The 26,028-nt window shown below is 38.5% G+C and overlaps 3 protein-coding genes and 1 long non-coding RNA gene across 4 annotated transcripts in view; 2 read left to right on the top strand and 2 right to left on the bottom strand.

The window, feature by feature from the left end:
- Positions 1 to 4,878: 4,878 nt before the first annotated feature.
- Positions 4,879 to 10,500, bottom strand: chtopa (chromatin target of PRMT1a). Its single transcript, XM_030146738.1, has 6 exons — positions 10,216 to 10,500; positions 9,431 to 9,520; positions 8,210 to 8,360; positions 7,283 to 7,457; positions 7,060 to 7,206; positions 4,879 to 5,744 (listed from the first exon to the last, which is right to left on the bottom strand). Exons 2-6 carry the CDS (start codon positions 9,493 to 9,495, stop codon positions 5,545 to 5,547), a joined length of 738 nt encoding a protein of 245 aa, XP_030002598.1. The 5' UTR covers positions 9,496 to 9,520; positions 10,216 to 10,500; the 3' UTR covers positions 4,879 to 5,544.
- An 11-nt stretch (positions 10,501 to 10,511) lies between these two features.
- snapin (SNAP associated protein) lies at positions 10,512 to 13,460 on the top strand. The gene is made up of 4 exons (XM_030146740.1): positions 10,512 to 10,669; positions 11,035 to 11,081; positions 11,205 to 11,323; positions 12,590 to 13,460. Exons 1-4 carry the CDS (start codon positions 10,554 to 10,556, stop codon positions 12,695 to 12,697), a joined length of 390 nt encoding a protein of 129 aa, XP_030002600.1. The 5' UTR covers positions 10,512 to 10,553; the 3' UTR covers positions 12,698 to 13,460.
- A 2,541-nt stretch (positions 13,461 to 16,001) lies between these two features.
- Positions 16,002 to 21,551, bottom strand: LOC115427981 (uncharacterized). Its single transcript, XR_003936566.1, has 3 exons — positions 21,541 to 21,551; positions 17,693 to 17,702; positions 16,002 to 16,115 (listed from the first exon to the last, which is right to left on the bottom strand). It is a non-coding gene; the product is annotated as an uncharacterized LOC115427981 (long non-coding RNA).
- The window catches only part of smad10a (SMAD family member 10a), a 28,129-nt gene continuing 22,929 nt past the window's right edge, over positions 20,829 to 26,028 (top strand). Inside the window, exon 1 of the mRNA XM_030146730.1 lies at positions 20,829 to 21,113. Coding sequence (XP_030002590.1) covers positions 21,110 to 21,113 — 4 coding nt within the window. The 5' untranslated portion in view covers positions 20,829 to 21,109. The remainder of the gene's footprint in view (positions 21,114 to 26,028) is intronic.

Below are 26,028 nucleotides of genomic sequence, written 5' to 3'. Positions count from 1 at the left end.
CCCAAAACTTACCAGGCATTTTTTTTAATTTAAGACAGAGTAGATCCATGTGATAGCCCAAAGTTAGACCACATATACATTTCTGAAAGTATGAAAGGCTGGAAAGGCCATAGAACCAGCCCACGAGACACCGACCAGGGACAGACACGTGGTGCAGGAGGACGGAAAGTCCGTCAAACCCCACAGGCCAGTGTGTGGACCTGAGCAGACACCTTAAACTCGTCCTATCATTTCCCACAAATGATGAACAGCAAATAAGACGGTCCAAATTACCTGGTGTGCGGACTCATGCTCTCCATTGTGCACAGCGTGGACGAAAGGGTAACTTGTCGTGCTGCTTCGGCTTATATACACGGTGTTACGACAATTCAAACTGCTTTTCGATATTTCTACGGTGCGTTCATGACACCTCGGAAATTCTAAAATCAAAACGTTTCATACTCATTCAGTAACACAGCAATGCAGTAACTGTAAATATACATTTTCCTATTAGACAATTTTTCCAGGAAATACACCCACCTTTCTGTTATGTGTTTGCAGCACAGACTGTACTTCATTTATCTCCACAAGCTGTTGTTGCATTTATTCATTTATTTCAGTCTGGAGAACAAACACAATCCACAGATCCACCCAGTCTGTAGATCCAACAAATCACTCCATGAGAACAAAAATGTATAATACAAACTTCACTAATTAGTTAGTTAATGTGTACAGTCAGACTTAAAAGGAGTAGGCTGAAGCTTTACACTTATTTTACCTCCCTTTTATACATTAATCCTACAGCATGTCTTCAACTTTGACAAACATAATATATTCACACACCAACATTAAAAACAATGTACACAATCATGTATGTCTTTGTTTATTTTAAGTTATGTTTATTTATTTATTTATTCTAAGGTGAGAGAGAGGTTACATAGTTTCAACTCATCTGTGCAGCTGTTCCACAGATCTACTCCTCTGATAAACAGGATTTCATAATATTTATTACCTCCGCCAGGAGGTATTGTGATCGCTTTGCGTGTTTGTTTGTTTGTTAGCAAGATAACTCAAAAAGTTACAGACGGATTTTAATGAAATTTTCAGGAAATGTTGATACTGGCACAAGGAAGAAATGATTAAATTTTGGTGGTGAATGGTGAATCTGCCTTGGCGGAGGTCTGCACTCTCCGAGTCCTTTTCTTGTTCAAAATGTTTTCTTTGTGAATATTTCAGTCCCTCTAAGATCTTTTTTTTTTTTTTTTTTTTTTAGAAATATTTAACCAATGAAAAGAGTTTTCTCCATTTATTTACTTTGAACATACTTTTTTTTTTCCAGTTTTCTGAAAAATAACCATTTTGGAGATAAGAGGTTTCCACCCGACAGCGACGTTATGCTTGGGGGCAATGTTAAATGTTGAGCAAACAGGATCATGTTCTGATAAAGACACTGAATTCTTTTTAGAATAAATTCATGACTAAATATTTTGACTTTCTGAGGTTCTGTTTACTGAACATTTCCACTGATGCTGTGACTACATACTGTATAAGAGATGCTTGTTGTGTTTTGTGTCTAAGATCATATTGACGGTCTCTAATTTTAAACATTTCCTGGATTGCTTTTGACAGGAGGTTATTTTTAACTTTGAACATTATTTTAAAAGGGTATAGGTCGACTAGATCATAAAATTTTAGTATTTGCAAGTTAATGAATAATTCATTTGTTGGCTCATAAGTTGTAAATGTAATGGCCCTTACGGCACTTTTTTTAATGTATATTTATGTTATGTACGGCATTACTAAGGAGCAGTATATTAAGAACAAGCCCTTTTTATTTAAGGTATATCTATACTTATATATTATTGCAATTGCTTTTGATACTTTAGATTAGATATTTTTTATGTGATTTCCAGTTCAATTCATGATCACACCTAGGAACTCATTTACATATACTCTCTCTATTGATATATTGAGTATTATTCTAATTTAATTTTTAATTTTGTGTTTTTGTACATACGATAAATTTAGTTTTGTTTATATTTAATAACTTATTTATATCAAACCGTATCTTAATTTTATGTAGCTCTCTCTCCACAGTGTGCAACAATAGACTTAAATTTTTACCAGAACAGTACAGGGTGGTATTATCTGCAAATAAGACATAACTTAAAACATTTGACACATTACATACATCATTTAAATACAAAATAGAGTTTAGACCTAAGAGTTGATCCTTGTGGAACTCTATAGGTCATTCTTTGCAAATCAGTCTTTACATCATTTATTTGAATGAACTGTTACCTGTTCTCCAAGTAGCTGCGCAGACATGCTTGCACAGGTCCTCAAAATCCATGTTTTTCAAATTTCTGTAAAAAGATGTTATGATGTAACGTATCAAAAGCCTTTTTTAGGTCAATAAAAGATACCAATACTACTGTATATATTTTTTTAATCAATTGATGTGTATATGTTTTCTACTCGTTCTGTCACAGACATTGAGGTGGTAGGATTTTTTTGGAATCCATATTGGTGATCATTTAATAATCCACATTTTTCTATGTATTATCAAGTGTGTAAAAAAATAATTTTTCTATGATTTTTGAAAATTGAGAGAGTATTGAAATTGGCCTGTAATATGAAAATAAATGTTTGGTCCCATATTTGTCTATTGGAACAACTCTTTGCCATCTTCATTTTATCTGGAAATATTCCTGTTTGAAAAGATTGGTTGCATATGTATGCTAATGGATGCGCAATGAATTCTATTGTGTTTTTTATTAGCTTCATGTCAATATCAGTTTCATCTTTGGATGCCCATCCATCCATTCATTTTCTACCTCTTATATGTGGCTGGGTCATGGAGGAAACAGTCTAAGCAGGGACGCCCAGACTTCCTTCTCCAGCTCTTCCTGGCGGACCCCGAGGCGTTCCCAGGCCAGCCAAGAAACATCATCTCTCCAGCGTGTCCTTGGTCTTCCCTGAGGTCTCCTCCCAGTGGGACATGCCTGGAACACCTCCCCAGGGAGGCGTTCAGGAGGCATCCGAAACAGATCCACCTCAGCTGGCCCCTCTTGACGTGGAGGAGCAGCGGCTCTACTCCGAGCTCCTCCCTGGTGACGGAGCTCCTCACCCTGTCCCTAAGGGTGCACTCAGCCACCCGACGGAGGAAGCTCATTTCGACCGCTTGATTCTGGGATCTTGTCCTTTGTCATGACATAGGTGAGGGTAGATTGACCGGTAAATGGAGAGCGTCCCCTTTCAGCTCAACTCCCTCACCACGACAGACCAATACAACGACCACATCCCTGCAGATGCTGCACCGATCTGTCTGTCAATCTCACGCTCCATCCTTCCCTCACTCGTGAACAAGACCCCAAGATACTTGAACTCCTCCACTTGGGGCAAAGACTCCTCACCGACCCAGAGAGTGCAGGCCACCTGTTACCGGTCGAGAACCATGGCCTCAAATTTGGAGGTGCTGATCCTCATCCCGTTCGCTTCACACTCAGCTGCAAACCACCCCAGTGCACACTGAAGGTCCAGGTTCGATGAGGCCAACAGGACAACATCATCTGCAAAAAGAGATGAAATCCTGTGGTCCCCAAGTCAGACCACCTCCGGCCCCTGGCTGCGCCTAGAAATTCTGTCCATAAAGATTATGAACAGAACCAGTGACAAAGGGCAGCCCTGCCGGAGTCCAACATGCACCTGGAACAGGTCTGACTTACTGCCGGCAACGCGAACCAGGCTCCTGCTTCGGTCATCTTTGGGCGTTTTAAATTTTTTTACCATTTCAAGTATTTCTTTATCATTAGTAGGATTTATGTAGAATGAAGTAAAATTTCTACTAACTAGTTACTATGTTCAAACAACTATGGTCTATGGAATGAGAACAATGTAGATCTGAGGAGGAAAATACGCTTTTGTTTTTGATCCAAATATCTGTGAAGTTTTGTAAAAATAGGCATCAAAATTAATTCAGTGAATAATCTGTGTAGATGATTTTTGCAGCTGTGCTTTAGATATTTTACGGGTTGTAGTTTACAGAATATATCACTATTATACAGAATAAATGAATGCAATTTCTATTCCATTACCTGATGTCTGAATTGGTGTTTTCCCTTCTCATAAATCAAAACATTGCCCCCATAAATTGATGGCATAAATTAATAAAACTTATCAAAAACTGCTGCCTTCACCCATTGGTTGATCTCAACCCCAGCCCCCTGCAACCCTGTCAGGACCAAGCGGTTTGGAAAATAGATGAATATTAATCAGAAGGCAGAAAAGCATGTTAAAGACAAATTTCCTGGGGAGTTGACCCCGACCAAACATTCCAACCATGAACAGATGAACATGAAAGATAGAATAATTCTAATGATAAAAGTTAGAAGAGTTAATACATCTTAATAATATCTATAATAGTAATTACAATAATAGAATATTAATAGCTATAAGAATAGTTATAATAGTTCTGTTAGGGTAGGAACAAACAGGCTTGTCTGACACTGGTCCGGTGAACATGATGGCTGAAGTACACCGATATAAAAACAGGCAGAAAATGTTAAGTTCAGATTTCCTCTCAGATGTAGTCATTTATAAGTAATCAATAGAAAATTACTAAAACTAATAAAACAAAAACTAAAGTCAGATGGTGTTTGATGAATTTTACATTTACTGTAAATGTACAAAAACTTTTTTCTGTAGTCTTCTCCATTTTACAATGCCTCATCACATAGGATTAATAGATTTTAAGTCTAGTGTTTCCATTTGTTGTCACCTGTACAGAATTCTCCATTGAAATCTACACGCTCTTTTAGTTATAGTGGGTTGTTTTTACAATCATACATCTCAGTCTTTGTCCCTTTTATTTCCATGAAAATATACAAAAACCTCATATTCTTGGATTGCCATAAGCGGCTATTTTAATTGAGACTTGGGATAGACAACATTACTTGCATCATTTGTGGTCAATCTTTTATGCAAGTCCATTTAAAGTCTATAAAACTGATATCATTAAAACAAATTATTTCAAGAACAGGTAAAGAACACCAACTCCCCGATAAAACTGACAGGCTTAAAAAATAAAAACAAAACAAAAACAAACAGAACCCCCCCCCCCCCAAAAACACTACATCTTTTAAATACAAAACGACAAATGGCAATACTCTTATACAACTCTTCGCATATTTCTCTTTTTAAGAAAGACCAAGTAGATATGCCAATGTAGTATGTGTAAGTTGTCAAAGCCAAAATAATGAGTACACTTTTTTTTTTAATAAAAAAGACTGATTCAACCAGAGGATGAATACAGCAGGATCATGAGCCAGTTCCAGACAAGTGTGGTGTGTATAAGGTCCCTTGACAAAGTCTTCAAATGTTTATAGCGAGTTGTTACACAGCAGAGTTGTGGTCAAAGCGCGTTCAGATGAGCCTGTTCTACAGCTCCGCCTCCATCTTGTCTAAATGATTCTAAGCAAACGTCAGTGAGCCCATCAGTCTGGTGCAAACCCTTCACTGTATGCGGGGTTCAGTGTATCAGTCGTGTCTGGTGCATCTTCAGCTTCACTCCATGCTGTCGGGGTCGGCCTGGGCCATGTAGGCGTCCAGTTCAGCGTCCAAGTGACCTTTGGTCTTTGACATGTACGCATCTAATTGGTTGTCCAGTTGTTCACGGGTCACCGCAGGTCGCCCGACACCCCGGCCCCGCCCACGGCCGCGACCACCACGGGCAGCAAAACCACGTCCACGCAAACCCCCGCGACCTGTCAAGCACAAACACATATAGAAACAATGGTGATTCCACAGAAGACCCCCCCACCCAAATTAAGACCATCTGATTAAAGTCTGTATACAACAAAATCTGAGATGGTTCTCAGATCGAAGCTCCTTGGGTTATCGCCTCGACTCATCGCCATTCCCACCAGACATTAAAGCAAACAAGTTGAAGGCGAGGAAAGCGTCGAAGCAAAAGATATTTAACAACAGGAAATGTTACTTTGGAGTTCTAATGTTAAATAGGTGAGTTACACAGATACACAAGTGCAACAGCTGTTCTTTACCCCTGAATTTTATGACAGATGAGGTTTGAGTGTCAGTAGGCCACGTAGGAATGTTTGTTTTTATTTTCAGCACATACAAGTTTTATCAAGCATTTGATGATTTTAATCAACTAATACAACTAAAGATTGAGGAAAACCTAATTGTTAGTTATGGTCCTGCTGTAGTTTGTATAATCCAAGTGTGTGTCACACATCTCTTTTACATGTGACAAGTCACATTGTTGAAAACACTTCCACAAAGCAAAGGGAAAAGGGAAGAAGAGCTCTGCTGTGTCTCTCCTTGGTCATAGCTCTTCTGATCTCCTTGGTCCTCAAACCTTCACCTGTTTTAGGGAACCAAGGCCTCCATTATGATGGCACACAGTACCATTATTGGATCAAGATCAAAAAATGACCACTCAGAAAGTCGAAGAGGTGAAAAATTAGGAATTAATAAAACAGGGTGGTCTTTCACCAAATAAAAATTAAAAACTTTCAAAACTGCAATTTACTATACACATGTATGTGCCCGATGGGCAGGCGAGGGAATACGAATAAGTGCAGATGTACTCTACATTTAGAATATTTTTATGAAAGCCTGCCTTTTACCATAGAATAACATGGGAAGTGCTGGTGTTGCCATTAGTTTGTTTTATTTTGTAAAGTGATGTATTAAACATGGATTAAACTCTGGGCTGTTTTGTAGCTACTTTTCAGACTATGATCCAATGGTGTCCACTGCAGCAGGTTAATTAATCTGAAGAATGTAGAATTTAACTGGATGTTTTTGTTCCTTGTGGGCCCTTTTAAGTGTTAACAGTAGTTCTAGTGGAAAAGGTTCCATGCACTGGTCAACTTCGTCCATCTTTATCTCCAAGAGGATACTGCTAATTTTCATGACTTTTCATTGAATTTTTTTTGTTTTATACACATTTTCTTATTCTAATTTGAATGGATGGTTAAATACACACTTATTTATTCAGATACTTATTTCATCTTTACACACACTTTAAACTCAGCAGAATTATCTACGTCTGACCTCTGGCCATTCCTCCCCGTGCTGCTCCCCGTGACAGAGCGCCTCCTCGACCCGTTGCTCCTCCCCTGTGACGGCCTCCTCTACGCATCATCACACGGCCAGCGGAGCCTCGGCCACGCATGGGCCCACCTGGAGGCATGCGTTTCCCTGGAAACAACACCAGAAGCACTTAGTCTGAGGCGCCATTGCTTCAGCGAAAACGCATGGCGGACATGAGCATCACCTCTGAGGGAAAGCGCTCCTCTCATCACTCCTCCTCTGGATCGTCCTCTCAGGCCTCCCCTCGTCATCCCCCTCATGCCTCCTCTTCCTCCAGATGGTCCTCCTCGCATCAGAGCTCCTATGGGCCGGCCCAGCCTGGCTTGGATGTTGCTCTTTCCTAGGCGCTGCTTCAGGCTCTGTTACACATTATCATGTCAAACAGGGTGCACTGATCTGACAACTATCTGTGGGCTATGAGGAGAACACACTCCACAGCCATGTCACAGATTCAATATGCCAACGATCATGTCCTCGTATCAGTTTAGAACAGTACTCAACATGTCTGCACTTAGCAATAGAACAACTGCAGTGATAATTGAGGGTTGAGCTGCTACTAATCAAAAGCCAAAATAGTGTGATTACAAATGCAATTCCATGACAACTACTGAGCATACATAGTTAGAACCAATAACTGCCATCATTTAAGAGATGTTACAATAGTTAGGACCATTAAAAGCAGATACTTAAAGGTGTGTCTGAAAAACTGCAATGTATACAAAAAAAATTTAAAAAGACCAAAGCTTGCAAATATTAGACATGACAGTTATAAGACAAAGAGCATCATCATTCACTGGAGTTGTTTTATATTAAATGGACATTCCACAAAGTCAACGGAATGTCAAACATTTCACCTGTGAAAACTAATATCCTCCTTGGTGCTAGAGAGGTGTTACTGAGACATGAGCTTAAGTAATCTTTATGTGCTCCTATGAATGTTTTCACACCAATCAATATGGATAATTATGATAAAGGTCAAAAAGCTATTTTTGTGAGGTTTTATGCAAGTTTTGACTATGTTGTAAAAATTACTTCTACATCAGAATATTCCAGTAAATTTCAGTAAAACAAGAAGGCAACGACACATTTTGCAGCATGACCATAGCCTCACCTGTTTGTGATTGAGAGCAGCCTGCACTGACGGCCGGTTCTCCATCTGTTGGGCCAGGCGCCGATTGCGGGCACTGGCCAAATGTTGCTGTTGCATGGTGGCTCGAATGCTTACCGCAGTGGGTTGCTTGTTCTTCAGCATGTTAGTGAAGCTTTAGAGGTGGGAGGAAAAAAGAGGGAGGAAGTAAAAGGGGATATAGAGAGGAGGAGGAGGAAGTAGGGTTCCACATCAAGTCATTTCTCATATTATGGATGCAGCCACATGGACTGCAGAGCCTCTTGTCATGTAAGGCTTCTTCCACTTGCTGGCACTCATTTTCTCTCTCTCAATCATTTGACAATCCAGATAAATTCCTATTTAAATTGAATTCAAACCAAGCACAAGATGAGAGGCTGCTTTGGAAATAGAAATGCAACTGAGAATAGAAAGAGACTGAAATAAAGAGGCAGACAGAAGGTGCTAGAAGAACAGCACAATTTGCCACTTACAGGCCTCCAGCTGACTGGCATCTGGTGTCACTGTGCTGCAGCAGAGGCCCTGGACATGAGGGGTGCTCGGCCACCCAGCCACTTACAGCATAGACCGTGACCTGATGTTAACACTCACTGATCAGAGCACAGGAGGGGAGACGGAAGGCGAGGGGAGCTCTTGGTCACGTCCAAGCTCGGACTGGGTGCCTTGTCATATGGACTTGAAGCAGAGAAGAGGAAGAAAATAACCTAAAGCAGAGAGAACTGGTGACAGCATGCTTTACTTTAGCTGGTTTGAAAGAAAAGCCTGAGAGAGATGAACTCATTAAAATGGCCCCACTTTCATGTTCACTTTTAGCCTTATTCTCCCTTTACAGAGGAGTATACTTTTTGTATACTGTGCAGGGAGCAAGAGTGCCAAGGCATTTTCAGGACAGTGGCCTAGTCCACCATAGGCTTACCAAATTTGACCACAACCCTCTCCCCTTGTCTAGATGTGTACACTGCTCAAAAAAGCTTCTTCCTTTCTGTCCAATCATAATCACATTTAGGTCTGTCTGTTTAGCAACAAATGTTGATAGAGGGAAAAGAACTGAATGAACAGTGCACACAACAATGCCAGTGAGTAAAGCATCCATGTGGGGTCCTGTACCCAACAGTGGGCTTCCGCAGACACAACTAGAACCTTCACAAGCCAAGGTTGGCCCTTGGATCTGTAGACTAACTGCTGACAGGGTGCGTGGCGCCTCACCGCTCATTCAGGGACACTTTAGTCGTGCTTTTCAAGACGACTTTTTGGGAAGAGGCAGCACTCATTTTGACAGGCTTCACTTGCAGGTTCCTGGAGACAGAGTAAACAGAACATCAGCCCCTGTAAAGTGGTAGTCTTAAAGAAAAAAAAAATGAAAACAGGGCTATTGTTTTAAAGCAAACAAAAAAATGCTCTCATAGTTTTGGCATTGCTGTACCTTACAGGATTATGAGACTAGTGTTTAAATCCCTGCACAAGCAATATACGTGTATATTTCCTCTTAACCATATACCTATGCATCAGAACATAAACATGGGCTTTATGAAGATCATTAAAACATTTATAATGAGACAACCGTACCAACTCTTTCAGTCAAGACATAAATCACAAGTAAGAGTGATTTACAATCCCCCAGTTATCTGATGATACTTTACGTAAACTAATCCGTATCTAGGCATGGTCTCAGCTGTCTGGACAAACATCGACCAAACCAGCAGTGGATTACCCACAGAAACAGTAGTATCCTTCTCTTTCCCACTGACTGACGCGAATAATAATGCATAGCAATATATTAACTCATATTGAAATACTTTGAAATTGTGGACATATGGTAGAACTTACGAACGTATCTCAATACAATGGTTAAACTTATTAAATAACTTTGATGGTACAAGGTAGCTCGATAGTAATACGAGTGAGGGGTAAACTTCAAGCACTAGTTACTCATTTACTTCATGTCTTCAAACTGAATTAAAGCGAATTAAGAATTTTGAGTATTTACTTACTGAATGTTCGGCCGACTGAGAGCAGACAAGCTAAAGGTAGCTAACAGCTAGGTTGAGCTAGCTAGTACCACAGCAGGCGGACGGCTGTTCTGATTCTTCCTTTAGATTACCTACACTATGTTTAACTAACTACGCGTTCGTAAAGGAGTGAACTCCAACTGTAGTCAGTTTTCCTTCCAAATGTACACTAGAATGAACTACAAACGACAGAATCTCGTGACGCGTCCTCCTAAGATGGTGCTGCTAACTCCCGATCCTCGGAGGAGAAAATGGAGACCTCATGACTGCCGCGTCGTAGTGCGTCACTTCCGGTCTGTTTGTGTCGGCGCTGAAGTAAAATGGCTGCAGCAACTTTGATAGAAACCTCTTCGAGTAGAGATGCTATTGCTGAAGGGCTGCTTGACCTCCTGAAACCTGCGATTCAACAGCTGGATTTACATGTCCATTCAGTCAGGTAATTTAATTGATCACTCATTAGTTAACTGATTAAGTGACAAATTGCTCCGTCACCACCCAGCTGTCATTGTGCCTGATTCTGAGGAGGAGACTGTTCATATTTGAGCACTAGACCACAGATGTTGAAGTATTTGGAATGGGTTGATTCCATAGTGTTATAGTTTTCAGGCCTGATGTCTTACATGATCTGTTATTTTTGCTGTGTGTTCCCGGTGAAATATCCTACTTTTTGCTCTGTATTTCCTTTGCGGATGTGTTCGTTTATTGTTATCAGACTGTGATCAAATCAGAATCGACATGATTGTTCATTGTGTTAAAATGTTACTGTATGCACTATGTGGGTTTTTTTTCTTCATTTTGCAGAGAGAGCCAGGTTGAATTGAGAGAACACATAGACAATCTGGCCACAGGTAATGGACTCCTCTCATTGGTTTCTTTTCTATCTGTTAAACTTTTAAGTTGTCAGTGGTTTGTGGAATGTGCTTGTCATTGATTTGGTGCTGTGTGTGTCTTGTGTTGTATATTCTTTGCAGAATTATGCAGGATAAATGAACATCAAAAGGTCGCTCTAGACCTGGACCCATATGTAAAGAAACTGCTGAATGCAAGGCGTAGAGTGGTCCTGGTGAACAACATTCTGCAGAATGCTCAGGTCAGTGCTCTGCTATTGATCCAATGTTGAAAATGTACTTGTAACATGGACTCAAATAGTCACAGGGTCCATATGGAATCGTAAAGATGTGGCTTAATGTCATTATGTTGTTTACCGTTGTTCTGGTTCATGCTTGAGCTGGTTTTTCAGAAGCATCATGGTTATTTTCAACTAAACAGCTCAGATGAATGTTACACTATCTTCCCTTATGCACTCACCACTGAACCACAGACACACAAAGTAAAGACAGTAGAGGAGCATCAAGCAGGTCAGCATATAGATGCACTACTTAGAATATAGATGTACTATTACCACGACCATTGCTCTTGTTATCCCCTATTTTATTGGTCATGCAGCTTTATTGTTAATAATTTTAGAACCGTGATTCAGGCAGTAATATAAATATAATATACAAATATAAAATAATCAGAATAATTATCATTGTATAACTTTATATCATATTACCATATAATCTTTATATTATGGTTATTTCTCCTTCTCAGCAGCTATAGCTATCATGATGTAATTTTATGATGCTATAGCTATAATCAATCTTTCATTGTTTCGTGGTTTTACTTAAAGGTGAATTTCATCCTTTACTGATCATATTAAAAAAAGAGGACTCAACCTGAAACCTCAAAGGACTGAACTGTAGAGTTTGCTCTATTCGGACCATTAGGATCATCTCTAATCATAGCATGTGGACTGTATGCTAATACCCATTTTACTTCATATATGTGTGTTTACCTTAGCACTGGCAGTGTTTGTGTGTTCTTTTTGTATTTTTTAATGAAAAAGTGAGCAAATGAAATACATTTTTTAAAAAAAAATAGTAAAACTGAACTAAAATCCAAAAAATGAGGTGAATTTCAGAAAGTTTCTGTTAGTTTTGTAAAACAGTAACAGATTGAATAGGAAGATCTTTATCTCAAGAAAAATGCCATGAAATAGAAATGATAACTTTATGGTGTTTCACAGGGATTATGTAGTTAAACACAGGTAAATACAGGTGTGTGTGTGTGTGTGTGTGTGTGTGCGCGCGCGCGTGTGTGTGTATGTGTGAGAGAGAGAGAGTCTGTCCTGTTCTGACCATAAAACTGTCATTAAACACTAAATCAGGATATCAGAGACTACTGATGTCACGAAGAAGATGAGTAGTTCAATAAGGTCACTAAATTAATAATAAACAGATTTAGATGTACACCTGTAATATCCGAATAATGTCTTGTGAGTATGTGTAACCAGCTGTATATGTTCTGTACTCAGGAACGTTTGAGGCGACTCAATCACAATGTGGCGAAGGAAACAGCCCGAAGAAAGACCATGCTGGAGGCTTCGGGGGTATTCACCTCCCGCTCCCCCAGTAAACCCTGATACTACTGCTGCTGTTTTCCACAGCAAATACTGAAGTGTCTCAACCAAGAAGGACGGAGAAATACTGGAAAATGAGGATGACAAGTCGGAGGTGCACGTCTGTCAGTAACACGGAACATGAATGCTTCCATTTCGGAATAAAATCCAACATTCAGTTTGTGTTCAGATATGTACCCGGTCCCATTGATAAAGTGAGTAATACATATGCCTAATAATAATAATGCTCCATGTCCATTAATTCTTCAGCTGATGTTGAGACAAATATTTCTATACACTTAACACACTAAGTGTCATAGAAGTTCAGAACAAACATGTCTGATGATGACACTGGTCTGGCTGATCAGGTGGACAGTTATCCAGACTTTTCTAATTGGTATTAACACTGCTTTCCATGATTTTCTCCCATGTGCCCATTATGTATAAATCTCTGGTTCCGTATCGGTACACAGCCCAGTGCTCTTGATGTGATTTAATATTATATGATAATAAGGAATCTGATAGCACGTGTTGTCTTCAAGTTTATATGATATAACGTCTGTTTTTCACATGTATTAAGGGTTGTTTATAAAATATACACTAACATGTGTTCTGTACATATAGAAGACTGGGAACTAAAGGGGCACAAGTGACATGTAGGGCAAGTAGGAAATCTTTTCTCTCCAAAAATGACACAACTGAAATGACAATTATTAATGATGATATGTTTGAAGATGATGAAACGATGGTTGTAATTAAAAGAAACCTAAAAACAAACATGGGCAAAGTTGTGTACTCATCTTTCTCCCTGTTACTTTATTCGCATATGCATGTAGATAATTTGTCAGGCCTGTATTCCACAAGTGTTTTGTTTTCAGTATCTTCGTAAACATTTATTATGTGTATGTCTCATCAGAAGGGAAAAGAGGTTTTCCTGGCTCTTCTGGCATCTCATGTTTATGGACATTCATTTCAGTATCATGTAATGTTTTTGTTCTGTCAATTTGTAATGAGCCTTTAGAAGCCAGGGCTTCATACACCCACCTGAACACACAACACTTCATTGACACAGGTTCTTCCCTTAGTGCCAAAATGCAGTCCAGTTGTACAGTGTATGAAAGGTGGTTTTAGAAGTCCTTCATGTCTTTGTTCATCACACATGCTGATTGTAGATGGAAGGTTACGACGCCTTCCCATCCGCTTTAAACTATCAAATATAAATCATTAATGTAGAGAAAAGTTAAGAAATTTTGTATGTATATAAATATTTAAATATAAAATTTCAATTAAAAATTAAATATTATTTGCATATTTACATTTTGGTTGCACATGCACATGGTGTGATATGGGGGGGGGTCTCAGGAACATCAGACGTACACTTGGTGTTTGGTGCCAAACAGCAAAGCACCTGACATTTGTGGTCTGTTGGTCTGTGAGTGATGGTAGCAGTTTTTCATGTCTGTTGTGGTAAGCATTGGAAATTAACTTCAACCAGAATGCAACATCATCTCACAAGAGGATGGGATCAGTCAGATGTTCCTGTAGAGCCTTGAGCTGGACACCAGAACTCAACCTGCATGGACTGAATAAGTCACTGTACTCCACCTCTAACACATATACCCAGCTGTAATGAGTTACTTTAATTAATTTTATACATGCAAAGATGATGGGATCTTATTGCAGCTGATAAGATGTAATCACCAGCATCCCACAAGGAAATGTACTTCATTAGCTGCCTAAGTAAAACTAATAAATGTCCTGTTAAACATATTTTTTTATATTGCTGAATACAGAATTTCAGCGTTGATGGTTCGTGTATTCATCATATACACATTATTAATTTTAATGACGTCCACACTAGAGATGGGTATTTTTACACTGTATAGATACTACTACTCTTACTGATACTGTTTACTGATCCAGTACTTTAACTGTGTTTTTATTGGGTCTCTACTAGGTTAGTCTTAGTGTTGTAGTTTGTGAGCAGAATTATTTGATTTATTTTCTCATTTGTATCTTAGACTTGTATAATTAATATATAATTAATATTCTTTATTAGGAAAGTGCAAAAGCACTGTTTTGAGCTAATCACTAATGAACTTCATAATTTTACTAACCTGGCATATAGCATTCCCACCCCTCTGAGCTCTTTGCCTCATGTACTTTCACCTCTGAAGTCCACAGGGTCAGTTCAAGCTCAAAAACCCCAAATCACAAATAACTGTCCCAAAACCACTGTTCAGAAAACAATGGGTGATGTTACTGTTCCTCCATCCACTAATTATATACGGTCCATGCTCCTGAAAAATATTCTACTAGATAACAATTTCTGGCTAACAAGACAAAAAGCATTAAAGTTTAAAGTTTTTGACTTTGGTAATTTTGGCTGTTTTACAATGTTAAAAATATCTGTTTACCACAAGATATTACAAAGCAATGATTAAGCTGACATACAGAAAAGATGAACAATATAATGTATTTCCCATACCATGCTGCAGAGTGTTGAAAATCAGCTGTTTTGAGGATATATCAAGTCCTTCATAGACGACGTCAGTGTGGACCAGCACATTTGGGTTTATCCCAACAGAAAGCCCCGATGATAAAAGCAGCAGGCTGACGAACACTGCCTTCACATCTGGCACTGAGGCACATTACACAGACACCAGAGTCCATCTGAAAAGGGCATGGAAGTGTGGAAGGCAGCCCACAGGAAGAGGACTGGGAATGTGTCCAGGCAGGTATGGCAGAAGGTCCAGCACATCACCCACCACAGACCCCCAACCTCCACCCTGATGGTGGTGAGGCCTCGCAGGCCGAGGAGCTGAACCGCCTCTGGGACCTTTTCAAGGCAGAGTCACCAGAGGCTCCACACTGCATCCACCTGCCAACAGTGTTGGTATTACACTGCATCCACCTTCCAACAGTGTTGGTATTACACTGCATCCACCTTCTAACAGAGGTGATGCTATCTCAGTGGAGGAGCATGAGGTGAGGCGTAAATCCAGGGAAAGCTCAAAGATCCACTCCACCCCAGCCATTCTCTGACCACAGGCAGATGCTTTAGGACACAGGTTTTTCAGACAAGGTCTATGTGGAAGGTGGAGACAAAACCCATGTAGACACAGGAAAAACACACCAACTTCATCAAGCACAAAACAATGAAATCATTAAGGGATTATGTTTATGTGACTATTTTTTTCTGGCTTATGGGCTATTTCATATTTTTTAGTGTTGACATCTGTTTTTTCTCCACAAAAATTAATGCTGTGAAGAAAACGCTTTACAGAGTTCATTATTCATTCATTTCATTGTCACTCACTGGTGGTGTGAACTCCATCAATCTAACTAACCCTGGTGTTAAACTCCACCTGTATCCACAGTCTAACTCTAACCCTGGTGTTAAACTCCACCTGTATCCACAGTCTAACTCTAACCCTGGTGTCTTCTTCTCTTCTATTTACGCCCCATGTTACTGACTCTCCTTTTTCCCTGGAGTCTCTGTGCTTTATGTCCTCACAGGTTTTCCCTGGATCATCTCTGGACCTGCTGCTGTGCTCCTGCTTCTCTCCTGTTTTCATCATCATCACTTATTTATCCATATAGATGTGATAGTGTTTATTATATAGTTACATAGATGTTTTTACTATTAGTATGAACAGCTGCAGTAGTAGTATATTCAATGTTAGTACTTGTATTTGCAGTAGTCGTATTAACAGTGAAGTGTATTTGTACTAGTTATTGGTAGTTATACTAGTAAAAGCAGTTCTAGTTTTTAACAGGTACAGTTCAGTTTGCTGTGCATCCATTAGTCTCCCCCTTCTACCCCCTCCCTCAATCTCTCTATCGTCCTTTATCCCTCTCTCTTTAACCCTTTAACTGCTCATGTCAGTGGTCCATCCTCCAGAGTCAGGGTCTGCTCCAGGTTTGTACCTGTTAAAGGTAGTTTTTCTTTCCACTGTCACCAAGTGTTTCCTTCTGGAGGACTCTGGTTTATTCCAGTTCTAAATGTAAGAGTCATTAGACAACTTTTGTCATGATGCGGTGCTCTATCTATCTATCTATCTATCTATCTATCTATCTATCTATCTATCTATCTATCTATCTATCTATCTATCTATCTATCTATCTATCTATCTATCTATCTATCTATCTATCTATCTATCTATCTATCTATCTATCTATCTATCTATCTATCTATCTATCTATCGATACAGATAACAGTGGATACAGATTTTTAATCAGTCGATCAGTTAAAAATCTGTATCCACAGTCCAGTGTGAGTGACACTGATGATGGACTGGGGTCATGTTTGGACTGATTCGTTGTTTTATTGGATGACAGCAAAACAGTCTCAGTGGAATTTGTATAATCTTTATTAAAATATTGGCTTGAAATATTGATTATGTATCGTCCATTTACGTACATAACATATTTACATTCATGAAGGAGTGTCTTGATTATAGACTTTAATACTTACCTCCTCAGTGTGTTTTTTACTTGGATGGATGTTGTAAAAAGGTTTTTCTCTATCATCAGTTTTTTTTTCCTATGTACTTCAGTTGTCTTCAGTGTCCTTCTGGGCTTTTTAGTCTTGCTGTGCTCACCAGTGGACTTTTTCTTTTTATGAATGGACCGTAATGTTCGTTTTGGCCGCTGCTATAGTGTTTGCTATCAATATCTGACAGATTTAGTTTGTTTTTATTTCAGCTCAATGATGGCCATGTTCACTTGCATTGATACCTCTTTGGACAGCTGAACAGCTACCAAATGCATATTTAACATTTGTAAATCAAGTTAAGTCCTTTTATCTTCATTTGATAAAGAATAACGAGGAAACAGGCTATTTGAGTCTTTGAAAATGGGAGGGACTTTGTTTATATTTGTTGTAACTGCTAAATTGTTAACACAATATTTTTGTTAAACAAGAGAATATGAACATAAGCTATTCTGAATATGTGCGCAGAGCCAAATTTCACTGTGTGTGATGACATGTCATATCCCTTAAATTTAATGTTTGACTAAACTCTGCCTGCAATTTCTATTTGTATTTGTAAATGAAAAGCTTGTGTGACTCAAACAGCAGTCATATAGGGGATGACACCATACTTTACCTATTTCAACACAAACTAACTGTTTAGGTGGGCTCAACATTACCCAGGTGAGCTCAGCCAGGTGAGCGGCCAAGGGGCTGACCGCATATAAAACCCACACATGACCATAGACACAGAAGCAGTAATGGGCTGAACAGAACACAACTTTGGTAAACTGTGACACGTCTAGAAGGTTCATCATTTACTTATCGTTTTACATTCATTCTACAGTTCTAAAAGCATCCAAATCTCACTTGAAGCAATTTAACAACTCATAGAAGATTGCAGAGTCAAATAAAATAAAATAAGGACAAGAACATAAAAACAAGCACAGCCACAGCCTTAGGTCACAGCGGTTTGCACTCAGTCCTCCTCCACAGACTCTGGGTTCAACATGCTTGATTTCAGAGACATTTAGCAATAATTAACATGTTTAATATTTACTTTGAATAGTCCTTCTTCTCCCACTAATCTTAAGTGGGGGCATAAGCCATCTGTCTTAATGTTGACAATATTCACAATGATGCAAGATAAAAAAAATAATTAATAATTCCCCTAAAATACATTTAAACTAACCCAGCCTGTTTTGAAAATGTAAAAAAGTTGAAAACAATAGATATTTATATGAAAATGTAGGAAGTAATGGTACTTTTTCATCAAAGTGTCTACTCTGTCCTCTTTCAATCCTCTGAGTTGACCACTTTTGTAAAATGAAAAAATGCAAGGTTAAATCATTCAATACTGGTAGAAAAACCTCTGATAGTCCAGTTCATAGATGACTTATTTGTTTACATGCCATCCCCAGTTCACTCTCTTCTCGCCCTATTGCAAACATCTTCATGGTCTGGCTCAGTACCAGAGTTTCAGTTGAACTGTCATAAATCTCAGCTCTTAGTATTAATAACCCAACCTGTGAACAGTGTCAACATCAGTGGTGGCTTGGTGGGTGGGCCGCAGTATGAAAGTCAGTTTTTACATGCACTACAACCACTTATCACCACTAGGATATGTCAAAGTATGTGCAGTGTTTTCACTCATTTATTTTTTTTAGGTGTAAATTTCACCCATCTATCCTTCAAACAGCCACATTTTTCCATGACTCTATTGTTAACGTCAGACATGTCCCTGACAAGTGTCTTTTCCACTGATAGTATGGACAAGATAGTATGGAGTGTAGACCTGGTTCCAGTCCGGTGGAAACCACCACCCCTGGGTTTCCTGCCTTGTCATGAGCGCAGTTCTTTACTTGCACCTCAGATGTAGATGTACCCCCTGAGCTGCCTGCATATGCCCCCACCCTACTGCATTCTTACAGACTGGAACTACATCGTCAAATGGATGTCCGTCAGTCCTGTTCTACAGTCTGTCCGTCCATGGGGGTGGATCTGTCCCTCACTGTGGTTCTCCCCAAGGTTTCTCTTTTCCCACTGTGGTTGTTGGAGTCTTTCCTTGCTGAGAAGGAGGGTCTAAGGATGGGGGGGATGCCCAGGACATTAATCCATTTGCTTCATCGACTGTTTACCTAACTAATTATTAGACCGTTGCTTATTTTAATATTCAACAAATTCTGTAAAGCTCTGTGAGGCAACCTTCTTGTGATACTGGACTCTTCAAATAAAACTGAACTGAATTGAACCAAGGCAGACTCTTGTTTTGTTACTCATTTGGTCACGCACTCTTTTCTTCTTCTTAGCATCCTCTGACAACTGCCACCTCTTCTTTTTCTCCACCATGGTAAACACCTGTGAAATGAAGGCATGGTGGGCTTGTGTTGACACCTAGCCTACCTGGCTGGGGGTGTATTTGTGTTGTAGTGCTGTAAATTGTGCCGTTTCTTGCAAGAGATGAGATCTAGGCTAACAGGACTAGGGCTGTGTATTGGCAAGAATTTGGCGATACGATACAAATCACAATACTTGGATCACGATATGATATATCATGTTATATCATAATACTGTTAAAAAGGCTTTTTTTGTTTGTTTCTTTTTTTAAAAGATTTTTTCCTGGAAGAATTGAATTACACCAGAAATATGCACGAATACTAAACACATTTTTATTTGATCACAACAGGATCTAATGTTATATCACAAAATGTTCGCGTGTTCAAACTGAACTTCTGTTTTACAGACATTACAGTTTAAGATCCTGTTCAAATGTTCGTATTCTATTAGCTCAGAACTAACATAACATTATTTTAGTTCAGTCCCAACAAAGGAACTAACATCTGCCTCTCGGACAGTACAAAGTGCTTTTAAGATATTTCAAATAACCATTATTTAATAAAAGAGAGTTAAATACTAATAAATAAAATATAAACAAAAAAGAAAAACAAAAATGAACCTCCGCCATATCTGCATTTGAATAAATACCTAAAAATATCAATACAGTTTTTAATATCGATACAGTATTGTGAAATTAAATATCGTGATATATTCCAGAACCAACATTTTCTTACACCCATTTAACCATCACAATTACTTTGAGGCTGTTTAATTAAGGTAAAAATGTTACATAGTTCCGCTTTAATATGACATTAAGGAGTTTGACAGCATGAAATATGTAGAACAGCAACCAAAAGGCTTAAAAAAAAAATAAAAAAAAAGCCTAGACTAAGAAAATGATGTTTCAGTCCTCCCCTGGATTTGTGGATCCTGTTGGACTTCCATCTGATGGGGCATTTAGAAACATTTAAACTGTTCAGATGTTCATTGGACCAAAGCCTCTGTATCTGTGAGCGACATCATATTAGAACACACACTCATGCACTAACGACAGAGGAGGTATGTGATAGTTAATGGAGATAAAGTCAGACTTATGTGTGCTCTGAAGACTGTGTATGTGTGTGTGTGTGTGTGTGTGTGGGGGGGGGGGGGTTCGTAATCTATACGGCGCCACCTTAAAAAAACAGACCCGCGGGCCTGTCAATCTAGACGGAGCAGACAGACCCTGGTTTGTGGTCCTGCTGTGAGAGCCAGCCTCTCATTGGCTGGCAGCGGTAGTGTCTGTGAGAGCAGGCCTCCTATTGGCTGAAACATGTCGAGACACTGACGCGCACGGCGTCTCCCCTTTATTGTTATTTTGGCGTGCGCGAGAGAAATAGGCAGGATGCACGAGGAGACAGAGGCAGCTGAGCCGATAAAAGGATAAAACTACAGAGAAAAACTCCGCCAAGGCACTGCACCTTCACACAGACACAGCTTTAGCTGGAATCCTTCGAATATTGACATGAGTGTGACGTCAGCGGATGAAGAACAACAATAAGAAAAGGGAATAAACACAAAAACCATCTGTCGTCAACACACACACCTTCAGCTCTCCGTCTAAGTTCCTCCTCCTCCTCCGGCTGATGTGTAAGTACAAATACGTAGACCTATAAACCTATAAATGCTGATGTGTAAGTACAAATACGTAGACCTATAAACCTATAAATGCTGATGTGTAAGTACAAATACGTAGACCTATAAACCTATAAATGCTGATGTGTAAGTACAAATACGTAGACCTATAAACCTATAAATGCTGATGTGTAAGTACAAATACGTAGACCTATAAACCTATAAATGCTGATGTGTAAGTACAAATACATAGACCTATAAACCTATAAATGCTGATGTGTAAGTACAAATACGTAGACCTATAAACCTATAAATGCTGATGTGTAAGTACAAATACGTAGACCTATAAACGCTGATGTGTAAGTACAAATACATAGACCTATAAACCTATACATGCTGATGTGTAAGTACAAATACAGTCAACACACACGGAGCCATAAACCTGTATGCACATATATGTAGGAGTCAGCCAGTGTTTGATCTAATGTCCTGTGTTGTGTTGGTAAATCCTCTGCTGTCACTGTTGGTCACTGTGGCTGATGTGTGTTTAATGTGCTGTCGGTTCAGTCCAACACACACAAACACACTCTGTTTCATGTCATGTATGTGTTCTGTTTGTGTCTCTGGTTCTTCTTGGTTCCATGGGCTGTCTGTCATGTCCCTGTCTTTTGGATGGTTGTGGTTTTTGGTCAGCTGCCTTTGTTGGGTATAAAAGGAGTGTATATATATTTCACATCAGATATGGTTTGGTCCTGTATGATGTTTAAGGTCAGACCTGGACAGATGTGTGTATTTCAGATAAGGTGTTGAAGTTATACTAATATGCTGTAATATATACCCATGGAACGGGACATTTTAGATTCAATGACTTGTTAGACCACAGGTGTCAAACATGTGGCCCGTGGGCCAAAACTGGCCCTCCAAAGGTTCCAATCCGGCAGGATTTTATGGAGTGCTAAAATTACACTGAAGATATGAACAGTCAAGGGTGTTGAACTCCTTTTAGCCCAATGTGATCTAAAGTCAAATAATAGTCTAATAACCCTTATAATAAAATGTGAACAACATGAAAATGAAGTACAATTTTAACAAGTGTTCAGAGAACACAAACCTCCGCCAAGCACCCCGAACGGTGTGCATGTGTGGATCGACTATTTCTTTTTAAATTAAACTATTTCAAGGTTGTTTCATACAGCAGAAAAAAGTTGAAGCTTTGTACCAGTCATGTGTACGTCAAATTATATTAAATTCCAATCAATATTTGTTGAGTTATAATTTTAAATGTGTGGTAAATTGGATTTTCAATGTTAAATGTAAATGTCCACAGAGTCCACATTCCACAGTGGATGTGGACAATTTTGTGCCAGATACAAGATATTGTTCTAAGCTACGGGTGGATCAAATTGGAGGCTAATCAGAGTCATTTTGAATTTTTATGAATTTTCAAAAATTGCTCAATGATGAGAGATAGGAAAATTGTAGATTTTGTGACCTTGCTGTGACCTTGAACTTTGGCCTACTTGGCCCAAAATGTAATGGGTTGGTCCCAGGGCCTAGGCCTATCTGTGGGGAAGATTTGGGAAAGATGGGTGGAATAGTTTTCCCGTAAAGTTGCAAACAAACAAACACGCAAACAAACAAACACACAAAGCAAAGTGATCACAATACCTCTTGGCGGAGGTAAAAATATCCTGGCTGTTACTAAATATTTTATGGATTTGTAGATCCGATTTGTAAGTTGTGTTCATAAGTTGACACATAATATTGTAGATGTTATTCTTATTTTAGTTCCACATTCCAAACTTCCAAATTTCAATATTATGCCTCTTACCAAAAGTTTGTGTAACATTGCGTGTAATTGATATGTACAAGTTTATTATACAATATTATTGTTAAAATTGTGCTTTTTTTAAAAAGAAATTAATTTTTTTCTGGTTATTTGCATCTTTTTTGTGAAAGGATAGTTTGTAAATGTAAATATTTTCATAATGTAATGTTTTTTATTCCACTAAGACGCAGATAAAAACTTGGAGTTGTCATTATTTATAGGTTTTTATACTATTATTTTAATGGTTTGGCCTTCTTGAAATCGAAGTGGGCTGAATGTGGCCCCTGAACTTAAATGAGTTTGACACCCCTGTGTTAGACTCACCCTCCAAACCTGCATTCATTTGTGTTGTACCTCAGATAAGGCCTGGACACGGTTCAATGCTCCACCTGTCATATGTTAGATTATAACATGCATATGAGGAAGTAATGCTATATGGGAAAAGTACTGAATTTATTTACAGTCTCCTGTACAATTTTGAGCTTTTCAAACTTTTACATAATGTTCCATTTATGCAGCTCTATAATAAAGTCTCCTGTATTTCACCAGCAAAATGTTATCCCACTACATGTATTTTGCTTCTGCAAATATTATGCATTAAAGGCAATTACTAGAAATGGACTGACTGGCGTAGACAGTTATTTGGTGTTGACAGGACACCGTACAAATAATGGGTCTTGGTAGAAGTTGCCATCCGTAATGGTTGAAGGCTGATGTAAGTGGTCCAAACTGGAAATGCTAAGTTTTAGGGAAAAAAAACTGTCCAAAAGATTGTTTAGTGTTTTTTGTCAGTTACACAGTTACTAATAAATTACCCAGAGTTTGATATTTGGTCATTCACATTTATTTATGTATTTATTAAACCATATAGACCCATACATCCACTGGCATCCCAAAGCATCTACTGATCTAAAATGTTTAGTACCTGATCCACTAATCTACTAATCCTATCAATACGTGTAAACAATTGGTGTAAAATACAGTTATTCATCTTTTCATGGCCATCAGATATGACCCATTTGGACGTTCAGAGGCTCCATAGTTACCATGGAAACACCGTCATCTTCTACAACATTGATTCACCAGTAAAACCCATTGAGTTGGATCAATGTCAGTGGATAGACACACTGGGTTTATGTTCAGTTAATGAGAGATTTGACTGAGAAAGTCTCTTTTTCTTCAGTTTTCTCTGTTTTTGATATAATAATGCTCAACTTTAATCTGAGCCTTAATGAACATTTACACGATCATTAAATTAAATATTGGACAATTCAGGATTTACACTGAAAAAATGCAAAATTACAGAGGATAATATCGTAATAAATGGTGATAAATCATTCAAGAAAAGTTAAATATAGAGAAAAAAATATGTTATAACTGCTACAGAAGTAGCACTGGGTCTTTATGGGTTAATTTGATTTAGGTGTCTGGTTTGTCAGTTACCTGGTTTGTAATTAAGTCAAAGACAGTACATTTCACACATGCATAATATACTTTCAGTGTAAAGTGTTTGTGGATCTTACCACTTTTTCTGTAAAATGTAAAAGTCAGTTTAGTGCAGGGAGACTCTGATGGCAAACACCCATGTACATATTTACATTATTATAAGTAATGGATCCATCCACTGATGTTGGAGGTTTGGTCACACTGTGGAATGAAGCATGGAGTTATCAGCCTTTGTTACTTTGAGTTGGAGTGTACTTTAAGGTAATAATACTAGGATACTAATACTAGAATATTAATCATACTGGGTGAAGAACTTGGTGTCCCAATTTATTTTGAGTCTTTGATCCCACATCCCACATATTTAAACAATGTCCCACTTTTAAAACAATTTATTTGTGCATTTTTCCACCTTCTATAGAATAAACAAACAGAAGATCAGGAGAGTACTGGACTGGACTGTAATTTAAGATCAATGCTTCAGTTCAAGAACAGTTAGGTTATGAAGAGTTACTTAAATGATTACAGTTTTTCCACCATTTTCCTAACAGTTCTTTTTGGAGATGCAGAGGAAAGGGCAACTGTTCTAGATCTTGTAAAGGTTTGACAGTGTTCATGGACATTTTAAAGATGGAGATTCTAAAGTTAGTCAAATCTCTCAGGCATTTTAATTTAATTTTGAGAATATCTGCCCAAGCTCATATCAATGTATCTGAGTTTCTATCTGCTGCTGTTGTGTGAATTTTAGAATCAGTGATGTAATAACTCTGTTTTATAAAGGAAAAGGATACAGATTAATTTGTCACTCTGTTAAAATGTACTAATTGATGGAACTTATATTTGATTACTTTTGGATTTATGATCAACCTTTGTCTTAAACTGGAAAAGAAAGCTTAAAGTTTTAAAACATTCATTTAAACCATCACTGTACTGCAATATTGACCTTTTTGATCTCACAAGGAAAATTTTGTTGATATGCTTATTTTGTTAATTGTGTTAAATACTTTATTTGTTGTCTTTTGTCTATGATGTAGATGTATTTTTTCATTTTGATTTGAAGTTGTAAAAGCCATCATTTATATCTTTGAATGAAAATAAACAAAACATGTCTGAGAGAGTAAAACGTACAAATGTCAGTTTTTATCAGCAACTTATGGTTCATATATAATTTTGTATGCCTGATCAATATCGGCATTTTTGAAATTTTCATTTTTATGAATAGACATATCAGGGAGACTGACTGAACACAAGGGTGGATGACCTGAGAGAGAGAATGATGAAGTCCTGGGGGAACTCAACTACCTCCAAATTGCCCAGGCTAAATAACAAAGTACTAGACCAGTCTCTACTAGAGGACTTGAACACTGCACTAACTATTTGTGCCACTAACTTTACTGTGACCTGTCAGCTGATGTGTACAATGGCAACAGTCATCCAAGAGATGCCTGGCTACAAGAGGAGCATGAGTAGCCAGAAGGAGCGAATTTCCCCTTGGAGAAGATGGCTGGAGGCAAAGATCGTGGCGCCATGGCGAGAAGTCAGCTTTCCAGCAGAACTAAGCAGAGATTTGAATCTAAGGAAAGAGCTGCCCAGGAAATATAACAAACTGTCCACAACCGAGGCACTGGAGACCGCTAAGCAAAGGCTCACAGCCCTAGG

Source organism: Sphaeramia orbicularis, chromosome 11, assembly GCF_902148855.1.
Source record: "Sphaeramia orbicularis chromosome 11, fSphaOr1.1, whole genome shotgun sequence".
In the NCBI taxonomy this organism is placed as follows: domain Eukaryota; kingdom Metazoa; phylum Chordata; class Actinopteri; order Kurtiformes; family Apogonidae; genus Sphaeramia; species Sphaeramia orbicularis.
The sequence above is the reverse complement of the archived record's forward strand: the minus strand, read 5'-3'. Positions and strand labels throughout refer to the sequence as shown.